Consider the following 27,490-nt stretch of genomic DNA (forward strand, 5'->3'; position numbering starts at 1 on the left):
TTGACTTCTAAGCCTCATTGCCCTGAGACATGGAGTAGTGCCATGTGATTGAGCCTGTGAATGACGGAGTTTTCTTCAGGCCTGTTGCGCATTCCAGCCCTTCATCCCCACTCCACTAGTGGTGACCTTCCCTCCTTCCCCAAACCATGGGATTCTCACAGGTGAGTGGAAGAGACAGTGTACTCCACATTCACCCTTTGGGTGTGAGGATGGGTTATTGACAGGACAAGGCAAGGTATGGAACAGAGCAAAAGCTACAATTAAGGCCCTGTTGTGAAAAGCCGTGTATTGCATGCTCTGTGACCACCAGGGGGCAGGCCTTGCTTGCTCTGTCACCTCATTTCCGCACCCTCTGGTTAGATGGCCCTGAAGAGGCTGCCACTCCACTCACTGAATGGCTGAGTCAGTCCTTCCCAGACTGTGAGGTACCCGTGTTTGTCTAGGTGGTTCAGAGAGGTTCAATAATTTGTCCAAGATTAGGTAGCTAGTTTGTAGGGGACCTGGCGTTTTGAATACAGCCTGACTCCAAGTCAGCATTCTTAACCATAAAATTACAACTTATCCAAAAAAAAGCTCCAGATCACTGCTGTGGAAGATGGAGAACTGCATGATCCATGAGTGTGTTGTGAAACAGCAAGAAACTTGGTCAGACAGAAAGAATATGGACCACTATAAAAGGAGTCACAGAGAAAATGTGTGGTGAGGGCTGGGCAGATTTCACCCAGCATTCGTATATGTCATCTTTCTTTTCTATGTGTTGTGTTATCTTTTGTAGGTATGTAATACATATACAGAAGTGTGTGGCACACTTTTACTAATCCATGTGTAACCTTGGACCTATGTGTAACACAAAGTGTCTTTTTTAAAAATAATTAAGTAATCTTGGCTGTGTGGGTCTTTGTTGCTGTGCGAGAGTTCTCTCTACTTGTGGAGCGCAAAGGCTACTCTGGTTGCGGTGTGCAGACTTCTCATTGAAGTGGCTTCTCTTGTTGTAAAGCACAGGGTCTAGGCGCGTGGCCTTTAATCACTGCAGCACATGGGTTCAGTAGTTGCAGCGAGGAGGCTCTAGAGTAGTTGCTCTGCAGCAGGTGGAATCTTCCCAGACCAGGGATTGAACCCTTGTCCCCTGCATCGACAAGCCGATTCCTATCCACTGTACCACCAGGGAAGTCCCACAGTGTGTCTCCTTTCCTTTGTGTCTGTAAAAAATGTATTTCCCGCAATGGGGGCACCTTGTCATTTCTCAAGAAATATTAGCTAATGAATGAATAAAATAATAAAGATAACTGAATTTACCTAAATCTGTGTAGAACACACTTGGTCAAGTGGACCTCTTTGAGAGGTGTATTCGTTTAATGGAGATCTGAATCTGAATGAATCCAAACCTCCATCAGCTGCACCCAAGTCAACACAGCCTAAGTGAAACAGGGTGTGTGTTAGTCGCTCAGTCATGTCTGACTCTCTGCGACCCCATGGAGTGTTGCCCACCAGACTCCTCTGTCCATGTGATTTTCCCGGCAAGAATACTGGAGTGGGTTGCCGTTTCCTTCCCCAGGGGATCTTCCTGACCCAGAGATCAAACCCGGGTCTCTTTACCATCTGAGCGACCAGCAAAACAGGGTGACAGACAAAGCCCGTGGCAACTCCCTGCCGCCGGCACCAGTCAGCTGACTTCTGCTAATCCTCTCGTTTACAGAATTTCTTGAGTAGCCCTGGCGGAGGGCACTAATACGGCCCTAACTCGAGGGGAGGGAATGAATGGGGTGGACCTGGGTGCTATTGCGCCAAGGGGAGGGGAAGTGGGTTAGCTCTGGGCTCAGAAAAGCTCTTGGAGGCTTATTCTTGGTAAAGGGTTAGTTTTCTTGAACCTCAGAAGATGGGGGAACCACATCCTGATCTCACCCGTCCACCCACCCACCTAAGCATTACCAACCATCTAAGCCACACCCTTCCCCTCAAACACTTATGCAACTGGCCCCCACTCTGCCCCCTCCTCCTAGCAATGCAGATATCACCGTCCGCAGCATCCTCTTTCCTCAGGGAGGGATGCGTTTGATGTCCGAGGTCCCAGGGAGTTAAGGTCCTTGGTAAGTGATGTGTGAGTCCTGTGTGTCATAGGAAGCTCCCCATCCCCCTCCAGTGACCAAAGGCCTGGTCACAAGTAGTGGGTCATTTTCCTCCACCCAGACCTCACTGCTCATGTCCCTCCTCATCAACAGGAACACCCTCCGACATGGCCCGGTTGCTGTTTTTCGTCTTTATCACCATCCATCCAGGTGACAGGGCTTTCTCCCAGGAGCCTGAGGGGCTGGGAGGAGGGAGGATGGGGGAAGATGGACATAGATGTCCTAGGGGAGCAGACTGGGTGGGGGCTGAAAGCAGGGGGTCCCTCTGTAAAGCTGAAACCCAGTGGACTCCTCCAGTTTGCAGTTCCCTCCGTATCACCCGCTGGGAGGGTCATTCCCCAGCTTCCATACCAGAACTCGTTTCTTCCCAGTGAAAGTTAGTCACTCAGCTGAGTTCCACTCTTTGCGTGACCCCATGGACTGCAGCCCTCCAGGCTCCTCTGTCCATGGGATTCTCCAGGCAAGAATACTGGAGAGGGTTGCCATTCCCTTCTTCAGGGGATCTTCCCGTCCTGAGGATTGAACATGAGTCTCCCACATTGCAGGTGGATTTTTAACTGTCTGAGCTACCAGGGAAGCCTTTTTCTTCCCAGCCACCTTCCTAACAAGATAAAGTCTAAAGAACCAGTAGAAAGGGCTTGAAGGAAGGGGTCAGATTTTTTTAAGGGGTCAGTTTTAATTCGATGAGTTTAATAAGCTTATTAAACTAGGCTTATTATCTAGGGTTTAGATATAATTAGGAGTTTAGGAATTTAATTAAATCTAATTTAAGTTTCTTAATGAAACTGATTTTAATTATCCGATCTACTCATTAACTAAATGCAGTGTGGATTCCAGACCCACAGCTTCAGCATCAGCAGGGACCTAGGGCAAATTCAAATATTTTATTCAGAACTACGGAATAAAATATTCTGGGAGTGGGGCCTGGGAATCTGGTTTAACAAACACTCCAGATGTTTCCAGTGAGCTCTCAAGCTTGAGAATCACTGAAACAGAAGAATGAGTGGTAAATTTCATTAACTAGAGAATTTAATCAAGAATTTTAATAGTTGATGTAATTCATTGACTTAGATGAATTCGGTAGGGATCCCCATCAATTATAGCCATGGCTTCACCTGGAGATTTACTTAATAATCTTTAACAAAAAAACAGTAGTAAGATGGTATGGTGCGGAATGCTATTAGTACTAAAATAGTACCTGGCATAATATAATTAATGATATTAGTTAACTAGGAAGCCACACTCATTAATGAGCTTCACTTTAACTGTGACAAGTTAAATTTCAGCAAAATGATACTATTGGACGGAGCTAGAGAATGATGGGAGAGGATAAGAGTTGGTATGAGAAAGAATTTGAAAAACTGTTTAATAAGCAATGTTGAGAAATTAGATTGGTATAAAGGGTTTAATGAGACATCTAAAGTGCTTGTCTCTGGGGGCCCTCTGGGGGTGGGGATATAGCAAAGACATTCTACCACAAGTTCTCAGGTCTTTTCTCTCTGGAGTAACTGGGAAGGCGCTCCTCTGGGTCTTTTCTCTGCCCCCAGGATCTTGTGTCCTCTGGGTGTCCCAGCCCCCTGAAATCCGTACCCAGGAGGGGTCCCCCGCCATCCTGCCCTGTTCCTTCAATGCCAGCCAAGGGAGTATGGCCATTGGTTCTGTCACATGGTACCGGGACAAAGTGGCCCCAGGGATGGAAGTGAGGAATGAGACCGCAGAGTTCCAGGGCCGCCTGGCCCCTCTCCCCTCTTCCCGCTTCCTCTATGACCACCAGGCTGAGCTGCACATCCGAGACACCCGAGGCCGTGACGCCGGAGTCTACGTGTGCAGGGTGGAAGTGCTGGGCCTGGGTGTCGGCACAGGGAATGGGACCCTGCTGGTGGTGGAGGAAGGTGAGGTGCCAGAAAGCCCTGTCCCCTTGACTGGAGGCCCCACCCTCCCTGATAATGGAGAGTCCCTCCCTGAGGCCCGCTGCCCTCCCCGAGGCCCGCTGCCCTCCCCGGCCTCTGCACACTTCTACCCAGGGCCTCCTCTCCTGAGCCCTTCTCTTCTTCCTCGCACCCTGCCTCCTACATGCAGGACCTCCTCAGCTAGCGGCTGGCACAGCCCTCCTCCTTCGGGCTGGATTCTATGCCTTCAGCTTTCTCTCGGTGGCTATGGGCAGCAGCATGTATTACCAGGGTAAATGTGAGTGTTGGAGCCGGGACACACGGGCGTGGAGATGGGAGGGCAAGTGAGAAGGCTGGAGCCGGCAGAGATAGAGACCAAGAAAGAGGAGGAGGGCTGCAGCACTGAGTGACTCCTGTGACCTCTCCTCCAGACCACTGTCACAAGGAAACACCCTGTCACTCCTTGGATGGCCTCTGATGAGTTATTCCAGACCCCAGTGATCCCAAGTTCTTCAAGAGACTCTAATAAATTCCTTTCTACCACACCGTCATCCTTCTTATGAGTCTTGTGTATTTCCTGCTCCATCTCTAGATGCTCCAATGTGTCCCATTCTGGATTCTCCCAACTCTTACCTCCTGCTACTAAATCTGGCCTGGAAGGGTCCAAGGAGGGAGCTTCCTAGCAATCCTGCCCCCTCCCACCACTATCCTGGGACTCAGCACTCCTCTCTCTCCTGCCCAAGAGGCTAAGGCCCTTTGTCTTAAGAAGAGCGGAGTATCTGACATGACTAGTTCTACTTGTCAATGGCCCACAGGCAAATACTCTTCTCTGAGCTTCAGGGGAGCTTGGGTCCCCAAACACCCTTCCTCACTCAGTGAATCCCCCTACCTGACTCCAGAATGAGTGGGAGGGTAAATCGCTTAGGAGTCTGTTTTTGTATTTAAGAAAGGCCACTTTATTATTATTTTTGGCCACTTGACCACTTAGTTCCCTGACCAGGGATCGAACCTGCGCTCCCTGCAGTGGAAGTGTCCAGAGCCTTAAGCACTGGACAGCCAGGGAAGTCCCAGTAATTTAGGTTTTGATCTTGGCCCTGTGGAGCTGGGGCTTGAAATAGATGAAGAAGCCTGAGACACAGAGGGTGGTGAGACCATGGTCTTTACTGGGTGAACCACAGGATGGCCCTGGGTTGGGGGAGGCATCTGCAGGTATTCAGGTGGGTTTGTTCTTGGCAATGCAGGCATAGTCCCCGCTGGGGTCCTCCTTGTTGCCTTCCCTTCCTTGGATGTCAGGTCCCTCGCGTTCAGGCAGCCTCAGCAAGGATGCATAGTGGAGCTCCTGTTTTGAGGCCTGGACCTGGGGCCCGGACAGAGGGCACTGACAGGGTCCCCAGGAGCCTCCCTACCCTGGCCACCCCCCTCCCTAAGTTCTTGCCCTGCCCCCACTGCCACTGTTTTGTTTTTTTTTTAACCTCATTGCCTCTCTTTGTGCTCCATCTATAGCTCTCTCTTCATCGCTCTTTCAGTCTATCTTGTCCTTTTCTCTTCGTGTCTCTCTCATTCTCTCATTTTCTCCCCCTTCATCACTCTTAATCTCCTTCTCTTCCTTTTTCTCTTGGTTTCTCTCATTTTCCCTGTGTCTCTCATTCTCTGATTTCTCTCTCTCACTCTGTCTCTGATCTCCCTCATTTCCTCCCCCTCTCTCTCCTTTGTCTTATTTCCTCTTTCCATCTCTACACCTTTCCTTTCCTCTCTTTTTCTCATTCCTTATTTCCCTCTTTCTGTTTCTCTCTTATTTCCTGTCTCCCTCATGCTCCTGTTTCTGTCTTTTCTCTTGCTTCCCCAACTCCACCCACTCTTGTTGCCCCATCACCCACTTCCCTGCCCCCAGACTCACCCAGCTTCTCTCCAGCCTCTTCACTGGAAGAAAAGAAGAAGCTCAGCTTGGCCCTGCCCCCACGCCCCTGGTGCCACTTCCCTGCCCTCCTCACTCACTCTCTCCACACCCACCAGGTGTCTCCTCACTTGCCACCCTCCCTGGGGTTCCCACGGCCAAAGCCATGGCCTCTCTCTTTGGACTCTCTCCGCCCCCCTCCATCTGACATCTGCCCCCTTCCTCACACAGGCAGGGTGAGTCAGGGTTGATGAGGGGAAATGAGGGAGGTGCGGGTGGGGCTCACCTCTCCTGTAGAGCCGATACAGGCAGATGGACAGAACGACCACAAGCAGGAGCAGGAGCAGGAGCACCCCCAGCCCTAAACCCCCATATAGGTAAAGATCCAAGTTTTCACAATGGCATTGCTGTAGGGAAAAGGGGTCAATATTAGAGGGACCTTTGTTCGCTTCATTTCACCCCATCCCCCTCGTCTGTTGCGAATCTCAGTTTCTCCCTCTAACAGTTTTAGAGACAAAAAAACATTCTCTCAGAGATTCTTCACCCCAGACTGTGTTGACTCACGTCTTACCATAGGTGGCCATCCCTCACCAGTTCCCTCACTCGTTCCCAAGACCATTCACCCTTCAGGAGCTTACCACTGCCACCCTTGCCATCTCTGGGCCTCCTCATGAAGTCTCTTGTTCCCCAGCACTGGTTGGTCCCCAGAGGCCCTGACCACCTACCCACGAACCGCACACACCACTTTTCACCCACTGTTCCCTGTGCACAACCACCCTCCCTGTGCAGAGGGCTACCTTACCGTATTCCCCATGCTTTCAGGACTGAAGACTGGCCTGTACACTGGGAAACCCAGCACACCTCTTCCAGGCTAAATGGCCTGGGGTGAATCACGTGCCCCAAGTTCCTCATACGTAAACTCGGGTGTCTCTGTTACAATAGTTTCCCAGGCTGAGGAGCCTTAGCTCTGTATTAACCCTGAACGGGGCACCTTCTGTTTGTCACTGCTAATCTGCATAACAATGTAGGGTACTATGGTGCCCATTTCCCTGGTGAAGCACCTGAGACTCAAGGCTGGATCCTGACAAGGACATCCAGCCCAGAAGAGGCAGAGTTGGGGTTCAAGGCCAGGTCTGTCCAGCTCCAGAGCCTACCACCTTTCCCCTACCCTAAGCTGACGAGCTGGTTCATAGCAGCCTTTCCAGCACCAGGTAGCTCTAGGTTCTGATGAGGGGGCTGAGGGAGGAGCCGAGGCCTGGCAGGAAAATAGGGAGGGCGGTGTCCAGCACCACCTGGCAGAGCAACTCAGGAAAAGGGGGGCCCCTGCTTGGCTGGTGTGGAGAGCCGCTTCCCTTGAGCAGATATTGCTGGGGCTAAAGTGGGGCATGGAGAAATGTCTGGGGCCCATAACTTCCCCTAAGACACTTCCTGTCCTACAACCACTGGTTCCTGTTTGAGGGCAAAGAGGGGGCTGCTGACTTCACCCAGAGCCAGATGCACTGACCAGTGTGTGGAAACTGAAACCAACCGGGTTTCCAGAGGATTCCTGGGATGTGTAGGGGTGGGGAGGCGAAGCACAGGTGGAGAGGAGGGCCTGAGGTGGCCATGCTGGGAAGTGGGGGTGGAAGAGGATGGTTTATACTTCTTTGGGGAGCAAAGACAGAGGCTGGACAGAGGGGTCCTCCAGGGCCCGGGGAACCTCAAAACTATATTTTCCCTTCCCTTATCTTAGACTCACCTCACTCTGGAGTATGACTGCCCTCTCCCTGGATTTCCTCCCTGAGGGTCCCAGCTTACCCAGAGCCTGTGGTCTGCGGGTGAACTGACTGCATGGCCGGAGCTGCCTTGGAGTGGTGTTGCTGCCTCAGACATTCCTGCCCCTCCCTTGGTTTAACTTCTCCCCCAGCCTGGGTGCCTCCCCAGCATGATCAGGAGAGGAAGTTAGGCTCTGAGGGTTGGGGTTACAACGTCTTTTCCTTTCAGACTCCCAGGACTGTAACTCAGCCTGTCATCTCCTTCCACCCCAGGCATCCTGTTGATTCTGCAAGTCGTCAGTGATCATGTACCTTCTAGATGCCTGCCCAGATTCACTTTTCCTAATTATACTGGGTCCCTGAGAACCATGATCCTGGTATGTGTGGACATACACCCCCAGCTCCCAAGACAAACTGGGAGTGCTGGTTGGTTTGGGTAACTCTCCTGATATTCTGGAGCTGTATCTAACAGGGCACTTGATTGACTGATGAACAACAGGAGAGTCAGAGACAGCCAGACTAGATCTACATGAGCACTGCTGATAGATCTAAGACAGAAAGTTGATGACAAGGTGGTGTTGGGAAAGGAGGTGCAGGTAACCCAGGTGGATTTCCTGCAGGGAGCAGCATTCTGATGTTGAGCACATAAGTAAGTAACGGCAGTAGTCGAAGGCCTTCTGGACAGAGACCTGGATGAAGGAGAGGGAGATGGATGCTGGAGGATGGCACACCTAGTCCTTGAGGAAGGTGAAGACTGGGGAGCTCACGTGGAAACAAGGACTGGAGAGAAGATCTGGTGCCTGGACCCATAAACATCTGCATTTCCTTCTCCAAATTCAGAAACTTTCTGCTACTTCTTTCCCTTCCGCCATCCACAGTGTTCCCCATGCAGGACAGTAGGACAATATTTTTTTTTAATGTTTTATTAAAATGTTCAAACAGAAAAAATTTGAAGGAATTATACAGTGAACTTATTCCTACCATCTAGATTCTACAATTAATATTCTTCCATATATTTGCTCTATCACATATCAATCCATTGCATTTTTGATGTTTTTCAAAGTTGCAGACATCAGTACATTTTACCTCTAAACACTTTACCATGCTTATCATTGACTCGAGTTCAGTATTTGTTTCCCCATTTCTTTTTTAGGGGGTTGGTGAGGAAGGCAAGATTTACATACCCTGAAATGGACAAATCTGAACTCAGCACTCAGTTCTTAAACTGTCTTGCGGTTAAGGGTATAGAGCCAGACTACCTGGGTTCAAATCCTGACTCTGCCACTCCTGTGTGACCTTATAGAAGTTCTTTAACCTCTCTGTGCCTCAGTTTCCTCTTAGAGTTTTTATCAGGATTAAAAGCATTATTATATAGGACTTCCCTAGCAGTCCAGTGGTTAAGAATTTGTGCTTCCACTGCAGGGTGCATGGGTTCCATCTCTGGTCGGGGAACTAGGATCCTGCATGTTGTACATTGTGGCTCCCCACAAAAAAGCATTATTATATATAAAATGTGTAGATCAGTGGCAGGCACACACCAAATGCTGTTTATATATATTATATAAATACATAATATATATATTAGCTACTTTATTATTATTATTATCTGAACATACAGAGTACCTTTGCCAACAAAGGTCCATCTAGTCAAACCTATGGTTTTTCCAGTAGTCATGTATGGATGTGAGAGTTGGACCATAAAGAAAGCTGAGTGCCAAAGAACCGATGCTTTTGAACTGTGGTTGGAGAAGACTCTTGAGAGTCTCTTGGACTGCAAGGAGATCCAACCAGTCCATCTTAAAGGAAATGAAAAGACTGATGCTGAAGCTGAAACTCCAATAATTTGGCCATGTGATGTGAAGAACCGACTCATTGGAAAAGACCCTATTGCTGAGAAAGACTGAAGGCAGAAGGAGAAGGAGACGACAGAGGATGAGACGGTTGGATGGCATCAATGACTCAATGGACATGAGTTTGAGCAAGCTCCAGAAGTTGGTGATGGACAGGGAAGCCTGGCGTGCTGCAGTCCATGGGATCGCAAAGAGTTGGACATGACTGAGCGACTGAACTGAACAGAACTGAACCCACAGAGATATCAAGAAAGGGAAATGATCTGGGACCATTTCCAACTCCCTTGACATGGTCTTTCTTCTCTTCATCTCCTACTGCTCTGCCTCCTATACCATTCATTTTGTCCTTACTGCTTTCTTTTGCTTACTCATTCAATCTTCTGTCCTTTCTTCACTAACACTTAGTCAGCATGGGGTTCATTCTAGACTGCAAAGCTCTTTGTGGGTGGGTGCTCATCGCACTCCTGTCTACACTCTGCGTAACAAGGAAAGTGATGCTCTATTTCCATCCCTCATCAGTGAGTTAACAGCCAGTGGTGAGGCTGAGGACCTCTTCAGCTGCCATTACCATGGACTGGCTTAGCTCTGTCTTTCTCACCCAGGTCTGGGGGCTTGGAGGGAGCAAGGAAATGGGAAAAGGAGGTCAGTCGAGCATGGGGACAAGTTCTTCTTAGGGACCCAGACACCCATCCCTGAAGACTCCAGTTCTCGTCCTCCTGTTCCAGCCCTTGGTGTCAGGGGTGTGGATGCAGCCTTCCCCTCAGCACCCACCTCTGCGGTACAGAAGATTGCAGACTCCACTGGCAATCTGGAGCAATCTATGTGTTCTCACTGTAGCCGTCCAACTTACAGCAAGCTAGCTTCCCTCCCAGGGCCTCAGTCAGTTTTCCTTCCCACTGAGTCAGAAGATCTCACAGTCCCCCTCTGGCTCTACCCTGAAAACCTGTCTCTTCACCTCCGACTCCTTCCCCAGTTCAGAGAACCCAGGCATCCAGCTGCCTCACCCCAGCTCTGGGTAAACAGGAAGCAGGGTCAGGGGAGCAGGGGTGTGCGGAAAGTCCCAGCCAGGTGTATGGGTCTTTGGGGAGAGGGTGGCCCCACCCCTGAGGTATGAAAGCCCCCCTGCCCTGGCCCTTGCTCAGTCTCCATGGGGGAACGGGGGCTGGAGGGCCGGGGTAGGAGGCCCCAGCGGAAAGGATGCCTGCTGCTGGCTGTGGCAGGAGTCACTTCCCTGGTGACCCTCCTGCTGGCTGTGCCCATCACTGTTGTGGCTGTGCTGGCCTTGGTGCCCCAGGAGCAGGGAGGATTGGTGAGTGGCTACAATAAACCCTCCACGAGCCAGGTATTGCCAATGCTCACTCACCTCTGGCTATGCCCCTTGCCTTATCCTGCTCAGCTGGCTTGGCTGTCCCCAGTGTGGGGATGTCTTGTCTGTCTCTTTGCTGGCCCTCTTTTCATGTTCGTGTGATGCTGTCGTGTCCCGATGTCACCAAGCCCCTTCCTGGTCGTCTGTATGTCTCTTCTCCTCCTCCCAAAACATACTAGGGCCTCTGTCTCTCTGCGCAAGTACAGCCACCTCGCTTGCTCTCCATTCCAGGGAGGTGTGTGTGGAGGCTGGGGCTGGTGGGAGAAACCCCAAGTCTGGAGCTTGGATCTATGCTGGGAATGGGAGGGCTGGTGGTTGGCATCAGTTAAGAGGGAACTCTGGGCGCTGTGACCCCACCCACTCAGGTAACAGGGACGGCTGACCCCGGCATCCAGGCACCTGCCCATCAGCGATTTGGTAAGAGCCCACCATTTTACCCTCCCTCCCCTGGCTCTGCCCCTCAGGGACTCCCAGGTCCCAATCATCTGCTTCCCCAGATACTCTCTTCCTCCAGGAATCCAGATGCCCCATCCCTGGGCCCTGGCACCTTGTCCTCTTGGGGTGACCATGCGTGGGTGGCCGCCCTGCCCCCAACCGTGGACTCATCCTACCCCTTCCAGAGTCCGGGGAGCTGCCTGAGGAGGACTCAGAAACTGATCTCAGCCCTAGGCTCCCAGCTGCCCATCTCATTGGTAAGGATCCCATCTCATTGATAAGGATCCCATCTCATTGGTAAGGACCTCACGGACTTGAAGGGTTCAGGGGTGCCAGTTCTGCTCACCCAAGGTTAGAGTCCCTTTGCTCTGTCACTGCGGTGCTCCTTTGCCCACCCACCTGACCGCAGCTATCCTGCCCACCCTTCGGCTCCACCAGCGTTCTAGCCTCCTGCTTCCCCGCCCCACTCCCGGGAGGAGGGAAAACCCGGCCTGGATCTCCCCACCTTAGCACTCCGCACCGCACACCCAGATGCCGTCAGTCCCAACTCGTACTCATTACAGGGGAGCGCCATCAGCCCGCTCCCCGACCCAGCTGGCTCCTGCAGGGGGTTAAAAGCCCCCGGTGTCCCCCATGCCCACCCTCCCAGAAGCCTCCGGCCTGGATCACTCCTTTCAGGATCTGATTTCCGAGAGAGCCGATGGGCCCGTTTCTCTGCAGGCGCTTGGACCACGGGGCAGGGGCTAGGCTGGGAGGCGAAGAAAGAAGAGGCGTTTCTGAGGAGCGGGACGCAGTTCTCGGGCGCAGAAGGGCTGGCCCTCCCGCAGGACGGCCTCTATTACCTTTACTGTCACGTCGGCTACCGGGGCCGGGCGCCCCCTCCCGGCGTGGACCCCCTGGACCGCTCGGTCACGCTGCTCAGCCGGCTGTACCGGGCGGGGGGCGCCTATGGATCGGGGACCCCCGAGCTGCTGCTGGAGGGCGCGGAGACCGTGACACCTGTCTCGGACCCCGCCAGAAGGCACGAATATGGGCCCCTCTGGTACACGAGCGTGGGGTTCGGTGGCCTGGTGCAGCTCCGGAGGGGCGAGAGGGTGTACGTCAATATCAGTCACCCCGACATGGTGGACTACAGGAGGGGAAAGACCTTCTTCGGGGCGGTGATGGTGGGGTGAAGGCTACCTGCATCCCTAAAAGCAACTACTGCCTGATGAGAGTATGTGAATGAATCAGCCCAGTTACTGGGGACCCAGACACCAGGGACCCCATGGCTATGTGGAAAATGTAGATGACTGTTTGGAAACTGATTTTTGAGACCGATGAAAATAAAGAATGTAAACTTTAATGCTGCCAATACAAATGCTGAGATGCTAAGTTGTCTTCATTCAGGGTAGGTACACAAGTGTGGGTTAAATATTCTCCATATTTTTCTGGTTGCTTGAAATAATTCATAGCACTTGGCATGGCCTCTGTTCCCTGGGGTGGGGGATCTGTGGGTTCCACCCACCCTTGCCTCTGAATGACTTTTCCCCGACATTAGCCCATTTGGAGAGTAAGAAGGAAAGGGCCCTCCACAAATGCCAAAGCATCTCCCAGCACCCTGATTCTCAAGGCCACACGGTCCCCCCAGACTCAGCACTGCACTCTTCTCTCTTGGGTCCATCCCAGTAGTGGGGGGGGAGGGGGGGTCATTGCAGGGGAAGGCAGGCACCACTCAGAATGGCCCAGTCAGCAGAGTAAACCTGAATAGGGCTGATAGTGAAGCCCTGAGCAGATCAGCACTTATTCTCTGCTAGCTGCCCCATTAGCCACAGTCAAGAGCCACAGCTGGGGGGTGGGGTGGTGGAATGGTGGTGTGTGTGTGTGTGTGTGTGTGTGTGTGTGTGTGTGTGTGAAGGGTGGGGTAAAGGGAGGGGGCTGAAGGCGAGAGTTGGGAGGGTGATTGAGAAAGGGAGATGCGGGGTGGGGGGGCGGTTAGTGCTTGAGGACACCAGGGAGAACCTGGAGAGGAGGGGGAGGAAGAAAAACTGATGCCACTTGGCCCAATGAGGGATGGCACTGCCTCCCCACTCATTCACACTTCCATAAGTGTGAATTCACACTTGTCCATAAGTGGGCAAGTGTGGGGGCCTCAGGGTGAGCAGCCCCCTCACTCCATGACTGACTTTCAGCCTGGGGCTGGAGGAGATGGAGGAGGAGCCAGGGCTCTATCTAGGTTACCCCAGTGGGTCACCCCACCTCTGTGGCACACCACATGGTTTTTCCCCTTGCCTGGCAACCCTAGCAAGAAGGAAAGCCCAGCCAGGGGTCCCACTCTCCGAGTCTTTATTTCTAACTCCATATTTGTCTTTGACTCTGTGTCCGGAAGAGGCTTCCTGGAGGGGCAGAATGCATTTCTCTTTCCACTTTACCTACCTCACGTCCCTTTCATCGTTCACCAAAAATCAGGGAGACCAAGCTGGCGTGGGGTGGGGAGCAGGGTGGTCCTTCACCTACATCTTATTCTTTGTTTTTTTTTTTTCTTTCTTTGATTTTGAATCTTCTTCCTCCTCTTCACTTCCATCCACTGAGAGATGGAAGCGGGTAGAAGATTGGAGCCTGGAAAAAGGGAGAAAGCCAGAAAGCACAGAGCGCTCCGTGAGGTGCTCTGGTGTAGTTTAGGTCTTTTGTTCATGTTTCTCATGTGGCCCCATGTGTGGTGGGGGTCCCTACTTCTCTTTGATAGATGAGGTTCGGTGACTGATACTGAACCTTTGGTAGACCGAGGTCCAGTTCAGTTGCACAGTTAGGACTGGATTGGAAGGGGGAGGGCCGGGGGCAGTCGATTCAAGAGCTCAGTTGCCCAATTAACTGTCTGAAAGTCCCTTGGCTGTGATTCAGGTGCCTGAGAATCTGGCCGCTCCCTGGCTCTTTCTCTCGGGCCACAACAGCCGGAAATCTCACCTGAGCAGGATTTGCCCCACCTAGATAGGAATTCCCAGAGTTGGAAATTCCCATGCCTTCAGGGAGAGGTAATTAAGTTCAAGTTCCTTTCTTGGGGTAGGTGCATATTCAGCTGGGCTTTGTCTTAGGTAGGATCTCTTGAGCCCCAGAAGTACGAGGAGTGAGGTCCAGGGATCTTAAGCCCTGTGGAGAAGAACTTCAGTTAGCAGCCTCTCACCCCCAAGAAGAGGCCCATGCAGAATTAATTTCCAGATAGAAGCATGTTTCTTTTCTCAGAACACTTTATTTCTCGCCACTGACCAGTAGGGCGGTTACAGGCATGACTCCCCTGGGGAGCGGAGGTTCGGTGATATAGCGACGAATCAGTCACCAAATCAGCATCATTTAGACAACTCGATCAGATAAATATTTTTTAAAAAACATAAGCAAAAGGAGGCACAAAGGCCAGGAGGCATGGTGGGAGCAACCTGCAGTTCAGCTCCGTTTTCACAGAAAACACATCTGAGCCAAGGCAGCCCTTAGTTTGTGTCTCCCAGGACACCTTGACCTCCCGAATAAATACATTCATTAGTAAATAAATAAATAATAAATAAATAATAAATAATCACAAGTGCAAACATAAACAGAGGGAGTTGGCCCAGTGGGGTTGGGGCTGGGCTTCCCACCTCAGGGGAGTCTGGGAACATTGGCAGGAAGGGAAAGTTGAAGTCCACTTATGTCAAGTTCTAGGTGAGATCTTCTCAAGGAATGTTGCGAAGGGTCCGGGTAAGAGCCCTGGCCCCCACATTCTGGGTGTCCCAGGTTGCATCCGGGAACCCAAACTTGTGGACCCCAGGGAGTTCTGGAAGTTCCAGTTCCAGTCCTTGATGGTGGTTGGTGCCCCGTTGTCCAGGTCTCACTTCCCTATATCCCTAATTTCTAAGTGCAGCTGTTATTTAAAGTTGTAAGCTTGGAGCCCAGCCCTGAGCCCTCAATTCCCTTTCTAAACCAGAAGGGGATGAGAAGGGTCTGAAGGATTAAATAATAAGGTAACTGAGGTGGGAGAGGATGGATGTCCTGTGCCCTCACAGAGCAATTATCCCAAAGTAGACCTGTCCAGACTCGGCATAGTCCAGGTAGTCCGGCAGGTTGATCTCAGCACTGAGGCGATCTCCCTTCTCCAGCTGGAAGACCCCTCCCTGGTAGATGGGTTCGTACCAGGGCTTGGCCTCAGCCCACTCTGGGGTCTCCCTGTGGCAAGGGCTCTTGATGGCAGAGAGGATGTTGACCTTGGTCTGGTAGGAGACTGCAATGCGGCTGATGGTGTGGGTGAGGAACAAGGGGGTGGAAGGGCAGGACTGGCCCCTGAAGAGGACCTGGGAGTAGATGAGGTAAAGCCCATCAGTAGGCACCACCAGCTGGTTGTCTTCCAACTTCACACCGTTGGCCATGAGGGCATTGGCACACGAATCCAACCACAGGAGCTGCCCCTGAGCGTTGATGTTGGCTGGAGGGAGGGAGAAGAACGGGGAGGGGTGAGTCAGTGTGACCCTGTCAGTTCTACTCTCCACATCCTGGCCCTCAAGTTCTGCCCACCCCCCACATCCGGTTCCTGTCCCCTCTGTGTTCCCACATCCCATCTGGCCGTGAGGTTCTGAGTATCCCCCTCAAGTTCTAAGTATCCTCCACCCCTCTTGAGCTCATGAATACTTCTCACACTGTCTCTGTCTGCCCTCAGTCTGGATTCAGCCCCAAAATCCTACCCCTCCCTGTCTCTCTGCTTCTTTGTGCCCCAGAGACATCCTCAGAACTCTTACCTACAACATGGGCTACCGGCTTGTTAATTGAGGCTTGAGAAGATGACCCTGAGGAGGAAAGAGGAAAGGAAAAGGTGAGACCCTTAAGCTTCCCAGAAAATATCCCATACTTTGACCTCCATTCCTTCTCCCCCCAATCCCAAACCCTTAATTTCCCCTACTGCTTCCATCCCAGGACTAAATCCCACCCACCCCCACCCACCCAAGTCCAGCATTAGAAGAGAGGTTGTAGAGACACTTACTGAGGGTCTGAACCAGAGGGCTGTTGATGGAGAGGCCAGTTGGGGATTGCTGGAGAGAAAAAAGGAGGATGAGTGTTAGAGCAAGTCACCCCTGAAGGAGAAACTGCTGGCTGCTTCTCTAGCTTGTACTCTATGCCCTGATGGGTCTTGTCTTCTCTCTCCATTCATCCATTTTTTTCATTCATTCATCCATTTAACACCTCTTTCATTGAGTTACTTCCACGTGCCAGACACGCTTAGCTTCATCTTTCCTTCTCTCTCTTTCATAACGTCTGTATCTTTTTCTGTCTCACCATCTTCATCCAGATCACTTGTTTTGAGTCTCCATCTTTCTACTCACACCCCTTATCTGTCTACACATCTCTCTTTATGTCTGTATCCCTGCTTACTCATTCGTCCAACAAATATTTAGAGGGCATCCCCCCTGTGCCAGGTGTCTTATTTCTCCGTCCTTCTCTCTTTTCCTCCCATCTCTCTCCATGTCTCCTCCTGCCTCCCTATCTTTCTCCACTATTTTCCTCCCCATTCTTGCCCATCAGCACACCTCTTTCCCCACCCCATCTCTCGCCCTCTTTCTCTCTCATTTCTCTCTGGGTGGGAGAATAAGCCAAGGCCGGCCAGAGACTCACCTCTTCCCTCTGGGGGCCAATTACCCCGAAGTGCAGCAGGCAGAAGAGCGTGGTGGCTCCTGCAACCAGGAGGAAGGAGAAGAGGCTGAGGCACAAGCAACTTCTGGAGCCCTGGGGGCCCCCTGCTTTCTTGGAGAGCGCCTCCTCCGCCAGCTCCACGTCCCGGATCATGCTTTTGGTGCTCATGGTCTTTTTCAGAAGGGTTCAAGTCCAGACGGGAGACAGGAGAGCCTTGTGGCAGGGTGTGTGAGAGAGAGCGAGTTGCCTGGCTGTCTGTCGGGGGTGTGTGGTCTGGGAGGTTATCTCCAGGGGGCTCTGCAGCAGCTTGTCTCTCTCTTGGCTGGTCCCCTGGTGTCCCCGCTCTGGGAGCTTCTGTTGGCTGGGTGTGCAAACAGCTGCATTTATACGCTCTGGGGTGAGAAGAGGGCGGGGAAAGGCTCTCATTCAACCAGCGGAAAACTTCCTTGGTGGAGAAACCCATGAGCTCATCTGGAGGAAGCGGTAGCGGGCCCTACACCTTCTGTCTCGGTTTCTTCTCCATCACGGGGGCGGGGGTTTGGAAAGTTGGGGACACCCAGGCATCAAGGATACTTCCTACATTCCCCTGCTCGGATTCTGAGTGGGCTTCAATAGGCCAGTTACTGCTGTGAATATGGGACCCTGGGGGCTGGACCCATTTCCCCTCTGCCCCCCAGCTCCCACTGTTTCCATTCCTTTGGGGTTGGAGTGAGTTCTGTGGTCTGTTCCTTCTGATTTCCAGACGGGACTCAGGTAGGGGTAGAATTAGAAATGGGAGGGGCTCTACAAAGCTTAGTCCTTCATGGAGAGAAAACTCAGGGGAAACTGTGCTGGGTCCTGAGATGTGTGTTTGGGACCCTGGGGGGGGGGGGGCGAGAGGAGCTGGAGAAAGGAAAGCTTGAGGCTCTGCAAGAACTGGGGGCAGATGGCAGGACCAAGCCTTGGATAGCCCCAGGGGCTGAAAGTAATGCTGGGAATTCATGAACTCCAGCACGGCAGGGCTTCTCCTTTCACTCTGACCAGGGACTCACCGAAACTCTGGGGCTGGTTTCAGTCTTGGTTTCCAAGGGAATGTGACTCCCCAACTTTTGCATGAAGCCCCCACCCTTCAGAGTCCCTGTGTGTGGCCATGTATCCCCAAGGAATCCCTGCTCCCTCCAGTTTTCTGGAGACAGCACTGCCCTTGAGAGCCCCCATGTGTGTGACCAGGTCTCCTGAAATGCCTCCTGTGTTCTCCAACCCCCAGCCTTGGAGGTTGTCCCATTTCTCGGGGCCCTGGCATGGCCATGTCTTCCAGGGGGCCCCATGATCCTCCCCCATCATCCTGAACACTCTTTAGCGTTGTCAGTGCTCCTTAGGAACCTCCTGTAACCCTCATTCCTCAAGGGGCCCCTGACTCCTGCTCCTCCAGACCTTGGACCTGCCTCTGTCTTTTCACCTTATCCTCTGGTTCCCCTGCAGTGGGCTGGCTGCACCACCCCGTGAGCCCACCGTGTGTCCCCAGAGGCCCTCAGGCCTCTCTGATTCCTGTCCTCCCTCCATTCCTCAGAGACATCTGGGGAATTCTCCCCTCCCCGACAGACAGAAACAGGCAGACAGCATTTCAGAGAAAAGAGGTTTATTTGGCTTCATCGAGGGTCAAACATCTTGTGGGGTGTCCAGTTAAGCAGCGGCTGGCTCTTAAGAGCTTTTCACTTCCTTCCAGAACCCCTTGGTCCCTCAGAGCCACACTTTCTATCTCTCACTGGGTCATCCTTGTGCCCACGCCCTCTCACTTGTCATCTCTTGGGTGTATTAGCTCTTTCTTCTGATGTCTCGCTATTATTCCCTTCTCTCCACGCTCCATAAATAAATAATTTAATTGTTTTCCCTTCATAAATAAGCACCCCCCACTGGCTTTAGTCATCCACCCAGGCTCCCTCATGTGTCAGCTACCCTCTCCATGTCCAAGACGAGGCCCCCTAGATGGCCAGGGCCGAGGAAGGGATCTGGGCGGGCATTTTGAGGCAGGCTTGAAGTCCTCAGCTGAGCATCTGGGGTGGTCCAGGGAGGTCTGGTCCCCTGGTGGGCCTAGAATTTCTTCTTTGGAAGCTCCAGTGCTGAGAACCGGGGTGGGGAAGACTCAAGACTGTTGGAATGGTCAAAGGAGAGGTGAGGTGACCCCTGAAGTGTTCAGAATGGAGGCAAAATGGGGAGAAGGCCTTGAAGCCTATTTGTTTCTTTCTGGATGTTTCTACAGAGCGAAGGCTCCAAAGAAGACACTACTGGGGCTGAGGAGCAGGTGGGAGATGCCGTCTGTGTGAGTGGATAGCTGGTCTCCCCGGGTGAGCAGGAATACAGCCCCCTGGTACACCGAGCGCACCCACGGTCCCTGTGGCCCTGGGCACACGGACTTCTGAGCGCTGAGGAGAGGCACATGGAAGGGGTACTGGGGGGAAAATAGCTGGACCTCATGGGCCAGGTAGAGAGGGGTGGGGGCGGCCGTGGGGAAGCAGCCTTTCCCAGAGAAGACCACTTGGGAGTAGACAAAGTAGAGGCCACTGGTGGGGACCAGGAGGGAGTTGTTGCTCAGAGAGAAGCCGTGGCGGAGGAAGGCGCGGTCCGTGTTTGCTCTCCAGCGCAGCGAGTCCTGGGTGCTGGGGTCTCCTGGGAAGAGCCAGAGGGGATGATGCTCAAGGACTTGGGGGTCAATGGTCTCAGTCCCCGAGGCAACAGGTGCTGGACTGAGTTCCCAGGGATGGCTGGGAGGACAGAGGGAGTGGGAGTGGGGTGAGCTGGGGGGGGGGGGTTGGATATTGGGTCTCTGAAAGGGGCAGGAGGAGGGCTGGGGGCTACGTGTTGGGAGGGCCGGTGGATGTTTACCAACAAGGTGAGCGGCGGGTTTGAGGGTGCCACGGGTGAAGGGCTTCGAGGGTTGCTGTGCAGCTGAGGGTGTGAGGCCAACGCCACGGAGCCCCTGGGGGAGAAGAGAGTCAGACAGGCTTTAAGGCCCAGGGTTGGGCTGGGCCGCCCCCCACGGCCCCCCTGGTCCTGCTGCCTCACCTGGGCCTCGGGTGGCAGGGCCAGCAGCAGCCCCAGGAGGAGGAGGAGGGGTGGGGTGCTGCACACCCTCAGGAGGTAGAGACGTCCAGGTGGTGTCATGGGGAGAACCTGCGGGGAGAGAGACAGTGAGCGGGGCGGGGCGCGACGAGGAAGACGGGCCTCCTGCCGGTGGAGACAGCCACCCCGAGAGACACAGCGCGACAGACAGAGAAGGGGACAAGGTGCAATCAGGGAAACCCCGAGGTGAGCAGGGGGAGAGAGAGAGAGACAGAGATGGGAGGGGAACAGAAAGGGCTCAGAACGTGAGACACAGACAGGGAGAAAGAGACTGACAGATGCAGCCAGAGAGAGGGGAACCAACCAAAACCAGGCCCGCCAAGGCCCGGGCCCTGGCTGGAGGGGCAGGAGGGGTTGGGGTGTAAGAGGAGGGACTGAACGCCCCCGGGGAAGGAGTCCACCGCCCCGGCAGCCCGAGGAGATGGGCTGGGAGAGTCTCACCTGCTGTGCGGGGGCCCCTTGGCCCGGACGCCTGGGTCCCTTTATAGAGGAAGCGGCAGTGGCAGCGTGGCAGGCGGCGGGCGGGTTCTAGGCCGGGGCTGGGGCCTGGGGAAGCCCCCAGGGCTTAGAAGATGCTGCTGTTTCAGTCGAAGGCAGGAAAGGCTGAGGCCTAGGACAGAACCGCAGGCTGGGGGCTCAGACGACTGAGTTCTGGGAAAGGGAGTGGGGTCAGGGGAACCGTGGGCTGGGAGGGCCAGGGAGCGGGGTCAGGCTTAGGAGTTCTAGAGAAGGGACAGTAAATTCAGAGGAGGAGAAGGGGAGCTGCTGGGGCGTGGGCTAGAGGCCCGGTTCCCTGAAGAGTGATTTTGTGTAACACCTCTGCACCCTTGACTGATTACAGCCTTCTCTGTGTGCAAGTTTCCTCCTCTCGTACCCCACATCTTTGTCCCAAAAGATTCAAGTCAACTTGTCCCGGTCTGTGTATTTTCCAGGTCATCTGGTGGGTTTCACATCAAGAAGTTTCATTATATACCCTCCCGCCTGGGACATCCTGGTTTATGCCTGTTGTCCTGGTGGAAACATTCATGGAGCTCCGTTCTGCTCTCAGAAGTGTCTTGGTTTGGAAAGTCCCACTCAGGGATGAGGCTATAAATTCACGTATGATGAGGTCTCATCTTACTGAAGGATGCCCTCCACCTCATCCCAACCTTAGGTGGGCTCGAAAGATCAGATTTATATAACCCCAAACAAACACATTCCAGCATCAAGGAGTGTGGCAACTGCTCAAGTTCTCTACACCGCAGGCTTCAGAATTCCATACAGGTGGAGCTCAAAGGTGGTGTTCTAGGATGGGGTGTGGACAGCAAAATGATCTGTCTTGAAGCTGCATTTGTAAAGTCAATACATTGTTTTATTTTTATAATTTTCTTCCTTCCTTTCATTATGGCTGCGCTGTCTTTGTTGCTGTATGGATTTTTCTCTAGTTGCGGTGAACGCGAGCTCTCCTCTAGTTGCAGTGCTTCTGCAGTGCAGGGCTTCTCACTGCAGTGGCTCCTCTGTTGTGAAGCACCGGCTCTAGGGCGCATGGGCTTCAGTAGTTGTGGCTCCTAGGCTCTAGAGCACAAGCTCAGTAGTTGTAGTGCATGGGCTTAGTTGCTTCATGGCATGTGGGATCCTCCTGGACCAGGAATCAAACCTGTGTCTCCTGTGCCTGTGTTGGTAGGTGGATTCTCTGTCACTGAGCCACCAGGGAAGCCCCAGTACACTGTTGTGAAATCATTAAGGATTTCCCATTTCTGTCAATATGGAACTCGGGTATAGTGAGGTGCACTTCTCCTTAGTAGACAGCCTGATGAAGTTTTCCATCTCTTTATAGCCATGCAGCCATCATCCAGTTCAACATATTTTTAGAACCTTCCCCAGAAGGTTCTCTCATGCCGTCTCTCAGTTCAAACCTCCCAAAGATAACCAACCAGTTTTTGACCTCTACAACTACAGATTAGTTCTTCCTATTTTTTAAAAAAATATTATCTATTTATTTAGCTGTGATGGGTCCTAGTTACAGCACATGGAACCTTAAGCTGTGGCATGTGGGATCCAGCTGCCTGACCAGGAATTGAAGTCAGTCACCGTGAACTGGGATCTTGGAGTCCTAGCCACTGGGCCACCAGGGAAATCCCAGTTCTTCCTATATTTGGACTTCATATAAATAAATCACACAGACAACTCATTTGTGTTTGGCTTCTTTCTCTTGTGTTATATTTGTGAGATTCATCTACATGGTTGTGTCAGTAGCAATTCTTATTTCATTGCGATGTGATGCTGTGTGAATATACTCTAATTTATTTATCCATTTTTCTGTTGATGGGCATTCAGTTTGTTTCTAGTTTTGGGCTAGTATGAAAAATGATGATATGAATATTCTTGAACACGAATGAGTTTTCGCTTAGCTTGTAGGTTGCAGGTCAAAAAAACAGCAACGTTTCTAAAGATGATTTTAATCACATTTCATAAGACTGAGAAAACAATTGGCCCCCTCAAATATTATTACTCTTATGACTTGTTATGCTTTCATGTGGAAGGTTTTGGAGGGGCTGGGGCTGAGGACGGTGGTGATGGAAACTCAAGCCCTTCCTCTGTTGCATTGGCAGAAAGTCCCTGAGGGGTCTTGGTGTCCTGTGGCAGTTAAGTCACATTTAGGGTATGTATGAGCTAGTTCTCCTGTTTTTCCCTTCCTACTTGAGGCCCTGCAACTTTGCCTTTCATGCCTTCCTAGTTTAATCTAATTACTTCTTTTCATTCTTTTTTTGGGGAGAGGGCATGCCTCGTGGCTTGCAGGATCTTAATTCCATGCATGACCAGGGATTTAATCTGGGCCACAGGAGTCAAAGTGCAGAGTCCTAACCATTGGACTGCCAGGGAATTCCCTCATTCCATCTCTTCAGCTTTTTCTCTATTCCACAAACATTAATCAAGCATCTGCACAAGGCATTTGAGGAAACATGTGTGGAAGACAGTCTCCTAACCTCTGGGAGCTCAAAGACCAGTGTGGGACACAGGTTAGTTATAACTACAGTAAAGTGTGGTTTTTCTGACAGCATGCTTATGGCAGCCCACAGTAAAGCCATCAAACTTGACCTGGGGGAGAGATGATCCAGGCATGAAGTATCAGGGTAAAGAAGATGATGAAGGGCATTCTTGATAGAGGGAACAGAAGGTGCAAAGCCTGGAGGTAAAACAGAGTACGAAGTGTGCTAACATGTGCGAGTGAATACAGATAGAAGGAAGAGAGATGAGGCTTGGGAGGCAAGCTAAGAACACATTCTGAGGGGTTTAGAGCCAAGAAAAGATTTCATTCTAATTGGTTTGGCTTTCATTCTGAGGGGAAGCCACCAAATTTTTTAAGTGAGAGAGGGATCCACCCAGATTGGTATATTTAAAACACGAGTCTGGAAGCTACAGGAGGAATGAATTGAGGTATGGGAGCTGGGGTCTGGAGGGGAAACCAGACAAGAGAAGACCAGTTGGGAAGGTTTTGCAACTCAACAAGGAGGTGACAAGAGCCTGCAGTATATAAATTGAAGCAGTAGCAGGAGAATGGGGAGGAGAGTTTCTAGGCAAAAATCTACAGGTCGTGGTGGTTTACCAGGTTTGATGGTGGAAGAAGGGTAGCCATAGGTGCCTCTTTTTAAGTATCTTGGTCTCTATTGGTATAATCTTATTTCTTTTAACCTTACTGTGTCCTGTGTCCCTGCTGGCCTCCCTCCTGATCTCTGTTCCTTGCCTTTGCTCTGTGCCCCTCTTTCTCTGGAGTCCCTTTTCCTTCCTGCTGTCTTTTTCTGCCTCTCCAATAGTAGCAGCTGATGGACTCGGCGACCTTAGCTGTATTATTAATAAAGTGTAAAATGATGTTGCAATTAATGGTGAAAAACAGAAGTGAGGAAAACTGGGACATGGAAGGGCGAAAAGGGGAAGGCAAGGAGGAGATATAGGGAGACATGAGAGGGAGGAAGGAAAGGGGAGAACTGGGTCTGTGCCACAGGCATTTGCGATGCGCTGAGGGACGCTCCTTGAGATGGACCAATCTTGGTTTCAATCTTAGTTTCGGAGGTTGTGTGAAATTCAGTTTCTTTCTTGAGGAGGCCAGCAGTTGGTTTGGGGCTTTCCCTGAGTGGGAGGGGTGATGACTAGAGTCTTGTGCTCCAAACCCAAGGAAGTACAGTTTCTACAGTGGTCTCTGTGGAGAAAACCAGTGAAATCTCTGAGCCTTCCAAATGAGGTTGAAATGATACCAGCCTCAAACCTGAACTTAGCCTCAAAACCTAAACTGGGATTTAACATCAACTTTGATCCTAACCCATATTTAACCTCAACCCAAATCACAACTCAAAATCAACCCTAACCTCAAATCTAAACACATCTCAATAATGAACCCCCTAAATAAACTTATGCACTAAACTAACCCAGCCCTGTTTCTAGAGCTCATCGTGGAATTAACTCATCTCCATTCTTAATCCTATAGTTAAACCTGACTCGAAACGTAAGTTCAATCTGAGCCACAAACCTAAAGTTGAGCTTTATCCTGCTTTTCCCCATTATTCATTCATGCTTCCATTTAATGAGTCTTTTTTGGGAACTTAAAGCATTGGACTTGACTTTGACCACCAGACAGTGATATTGCTGGTTTAGCCCAATCGCTTCACTCTTTCTGGAGCTGTTTCTCTGCTCTTCCCCAGTAGCATACTTTAACACCTATCTATTGGGAACTTACTGTTCCAGGCAGTAAGGATACAGTGGTAAACAGGTCAGACAACGTACCTGCCATCAGGGAGCTTCCCTTCTAGTGAGGCAAGGTAGAAAGGAAATACACTGAAGAAGAAAGCAGTAAGTAGTGCTACGAGGAAATAAGATAGGGATGTGTGCTAAGAGCGGCAGGGATCTACTTTAGACACCATGGTAGAAAAGTTCTTCCCGGGTAAATGGCATTTTAAGCTGAGACCTAAATGACAAGAGTGGCTGAGTGAAGATTTGGGGGAGAAGCAGTCCAGGCAAAGGGAACAGCTAATGCAAAGGCTGGAAGATGGAAATGAGCTGGGGGCGCTGAGGAACAGAAAGGAAGCCAGTGAGGCTGGAGCAGAGAGAGTGGGAGATGGATAAGCTCAGAGAACAGGGGCATGGCAGGGACCAGAGCACGCAGGGCCCTGCAAGGACAGGTAAAGCATTTGAACTGTCGTCAACCAGGGGAAGCTTTGGAAGGTGTCAGGGTGTGTCCATGTATGTGGGTGAGTGGGGGGAGGAGAGAGGGAGGTGTGAGGTAAAAGTGATTGGATTCACGTTTTTAAAAGATCACTGTGGCTCCTGTGTTTAGACTGGACTGTGGGGAGTAAGGCTGCAAGCGGGGACACCAAGACTGCCCAGGTAGTGCCTTAGGAGATCCATACACACCCCTAAGATCCCTTCGAGGTATTCATGTTTTCCTTCGTGATAAATGCAATGTATCTCCTATTCTAAATGTCAGAAGCAGCAACCTCTTCCTTCCGGAAGCAAAACCTTCCAGACTTAAGTTTTCTCTAGAACTCTCACTGGGATTTAACCTCCTTGAATTCGATCCCCTATCCAACAAAGGATGCTTGTAACAATCCATTCCACAATATTTTATGGAACTCCTCATATATTCAAATCCTCTATTTCACTTTTGAAAGCATCTTCCTCCGGGACATTGAAACCTGGCTTTTCCCTAATAGCTTTCATTCTGTGGTAAAGGCAGCTCTTTCTTCCACACCCATCACTAGGAGCTGCGGGCAGGAGTGGACACTGTTCTCCTCTCTCCCCTTGGCACCACTGATAACCTCCTCCTTTCTTGAAATCCATGCCTTTGCATCTTCCATGTTCTTCTGGTCTTCATAGCACAATCTCCTCCACCACCATCTCTACCACACATCTAACAATTTGTGTATCTAGATCAGTCTTTCTTCACCTCGCCTTCCCTACCTAATATTCTACCAATAAGATCTTGAGAAGCTTGATTTCCATTTACCCGGGAAGAAGTTTTCTACCATGGTGTCTAAAGTAGATCCCTGCCGTTCTTAGCACACATCCCTATCTTATTTCCTCGTAGTACTACCTACTGCTTTCTTCTTCAGTGTATTTCCTTTCTACCTTGCCTCACTAGAAGGGAAGCTCCCTGATGGTTTATCATTCTTGGGTCCTTCTCCTGGACTGCCAAGCATTGCAGGAGAGTCACAGTCTCAGAAGAGGCCTATTACGAATCCTGGTCATCTAACCTCATGAAGCCCTTAGGGTCCCCTAATCTTTGCTTGTTGACTTCCTTGTTCTACTCCTGCAGGAGTACTAAATCTTCTCCCCCATGTTCTAAATCTCCACACCTCCCTAGCTCTTTACTCTCAGTGACACTATCATCTTTTTATCGAACTTAAGGTCACCTAAGGAGTGCCTCTTTATTGCCTTATTTTCCCTTCATGTTTCCTTTTTCTTCTCAATTCAGTAGACTCGTTCTCCTAAGGTAGACTCTTTGTACTCTGATTTCACATCCCCATGTTTACCATACCCTTTCCCCTCTTCCTCGTTTTCAGTATCTCTTTCCACACACCTTCGTTTTATATACTCTACTTCTCAAAAATAAAAAGCCTTTCCTGGACTCTCTCTCCCCCTTAAATGTCCATTCCATCTCTCACCTTCCTTTTCTGTGTGATGTCTCAAGAAACTAGCCCTCTAACTAACCACTTTTTCGGGAACTGGTAAAATTTTCCTCACTGTAAAAATTGTGGGTTGAAATAGAGATGATTCTCGGTTACCTTCAGTATTCACCAGTCTGACTTTGTACTCAGCTCCTCCTTTTCCTCACCTCCCACTCGTTCCTTAACCTATGTAAAGCGGTTTCTACCCCTCCGATAAGTGGAAACTGTTTTCTCAAAATTTGTAATTGTCTAGTCCTGAACACAAAGGATCTTTTGAACTCTCACCTATTAGACTTCTTTGAAGTATCAGATGTGGCTGCCCGGTCTCTGCTTGGCACAGCTCTCTTGCCCTACTTTTCTGTCCCTTCTACCTCTCTCCTTTATTGGTTTCTCTCCCTTTGATCCTCCTCAAGGTTCTTCTTATCACCCTGTATTGGAGGGATCCTGTCCACTCAGAAAAGGATGCCCAAATCTGTCTCCAGCAGCTCCAACTTTCCTTTTGAGCTCCAGACCTGCCTGCTGGAAAACTGCACCTGAGTGTCATGCTGTTACCTCAAACCCTGCAGGACATTCTTGAGCACTGTTACTCTAAGCAGGTGCACCTCCCGTCATCACGTGGCTGGTGCTTATTTGTACACGGGAGAACCCTGGAGAAATCCCTAGGATTTCTGTTAGCTTGTTCCACCCACATTAGATCGTTTGGTTCATTGTAGCCTAAATGTGAAATGTGTGCTCAGCCACATCTGACTACCACCCCATGGACTGTAGCTTGCCAGGATCATCTTCCATGGAACTTTCTCCGTAAGAATCT

At 51.1% G+C, this 27,490-nt stretch overlaps 5 protein-coding genes across 10 annotated transcripts; 2 read left to right on the forward strand and 3 right to left on the reverse strand.

Annotated features, from left to right (window-relative positions):
* The first annotated feature begins 1,960 nt into the window (after positions 1-1,960).
* NCR3 (natural cytotoxicity triggering receptor 3) lies at positions 1,961-9,383 on the forward strand. 2 transcript variants are annotated; one of them, XM_061147105.1, is made up of 5 exons: positions 1,961-2,087; positions 2,220-2,276; positions 3,674-4,018; positions 4,206-4,313; positions 4,447-4,566. In XM_061147105.1, exons 2-5 carry the CDS (start codon positions 2,234-2,236, stop codon positions 4,491-4,493), a joined length of 543 nt encoding a protein of 180 aa, XP_061003088.1. In that variant the 5' UTR covers positions 1,961-2,087; positions 2,220-2,233; the 3' UTR covers positions 4,494-4,566. The 2 variants fall into 2 exon arrangements, with proteins under 2 accessions (XP_061003088.1, XP_061003089.1); XM_061147106.1 differs by lacking the exons at positions 4,206-4,313; positions 4,447-4,566 and adding an exon at positions 7,893-9,383.
* LST1 (leukocyte specific transcript 1) lies at positions 5,159-7,843 on the reverse strand. Of its 3 annotated transcripts, none has more exons than XM_061147107.1 (4): positions 7,707-7,841; positions 6,196-6,316; positions 5,913-5,935; positions 5,159-5,372 (listed from the first exon to the last, which is right to left on the reverse strand). In XM_061147107.1, the coding sequence occupies exons 1-4, from the start codon at positions 7,779-7,781 to the stop codon at positions 5,229-5,231; spliced, it is 363 nt and encodes a 120-aa protein (XP_061003090.1). In that variant the 5' UTR covers positions 7,782-7,841; the 3' UTR covers positions 5,159-5,228. The 3 variants fall into 3 exon arrangements, with proteins under 3 accessions (XP_061003090.1, XP_061003091.1, XP_061003092.1); XM_061147108.1 differs by lacking the exon at positions 7,707-7,841 and adding an exon at positions 6,712-6,878; XM_061147109.1 differs by lacking the exon at positions 5,913-5,935 and having other exon boundaries at positions 7,707-7,843.
* Positions 9,384-10,265: 882 nt separating the features above from the next.
* On the forward strand, positions 10,266-12,674 carry LTB (lymphotoxin beta). Of its 3 annotated transcripts, none has more exons than XM_061147104.1 (4): positions 10,266-10,855; positions 11,245-11,296; positions 11,500-11,611; positions 11,753-12,028. In XM_061147104.1, the coding sequence occupies exons 1-4, from the start codon at positions 10,661-10,663 to the stop codon at positions 11,997-11,999; spliced, it is 606 nt and encodes a 201-aa protein (XP_061003087.1). In that variant the 5' UTR covers positions 10,266-10,660; the 3' UTR covers positions 12,000-12,028. The 3 variants fall into 3 exon arrangements, with proteins under 3 accessions (XP_061003087.1, XP_061003084.1, XP_061003086.1); XM_061147101.1 differs by lacking the exon at positions 11,753-12,028 and adding an exon at positions 12,035-12,674 and having other exon boundaries at positions 10,552-10,855; positions 11,500-11,571; XM_061147103.1 differs by lacking the exon at positions 11,753-12,028 and adding an exon at positions 12,035-12,674 and having other exon boundaries at positions 10,559-10,822; positions 11,500-11,571.
* Positions 12,675-14,520: 1,846 nt separating this feature from the next.
* TNF (tumor necrosis factor) lies at positions 14,521-17,292 on the reverse strand. Its single transcript, XM_061147110.1, has 4 exons — positions 16,925-17,292; positions 16,296-16,344; positions 16,054-16,101; positions 14,521-15,743 (listed from the first exon to the last, which is right to left on the reverse strand). The coding sequence occupies exons 1-4, from the start codon at positions 17,108-17,110 to the stop codon at positions 15,322-15,324; spliced, it is 705 nt and encodes a 234-aa protein (XP_061003093.1). The 5' UTR covers positions 17,111-17,292; the 3' UTR covers positions 14,521-15,321.
* A 1,251-nt stretch (positions 17,293-18,543) lies between these two features.
* Positions 18,544-20,613, reverse strand: LTA (lymphotoxin alpha). The gene is made up of 4 exons (XM_061147111.1): positions 20,483-20,613; positions 19,985-20,092; positions 19,805-19,898; positions 18,544-19,588 (listed from the first exon to the last, which is right to left on the reverse strand). Exons 2-4 carry the CDS (start codon positions 20,081-20,083, stop codon positions 19,176-19,178), a joined length of 606 nt encoding a protein of 201 aa, XP_061003094.1. The 5' UTR covers positions 20,084-20,092; positions 20,483-20,613; the 3' UTR covers positions 18,544-19,175.
* Positions 20,614-27,490: the final 6,877 nt, after the last annotated feature.

The sequence above is a fragment of the Dama dama genome, chromosome 7 (genome assembly GCF_033118175.1).
Source record: "Dama dama isolate Ldn47 chromosome 7, ASM3311817v1, whole genome shotgun sequence".
NCBI classification, from domain to species: domain Eukaryota; kingdom Metazoa; phylum Chordata; class Mammalia; order Artiodactyla; family Cervidae; genus Dama; species Dama dama.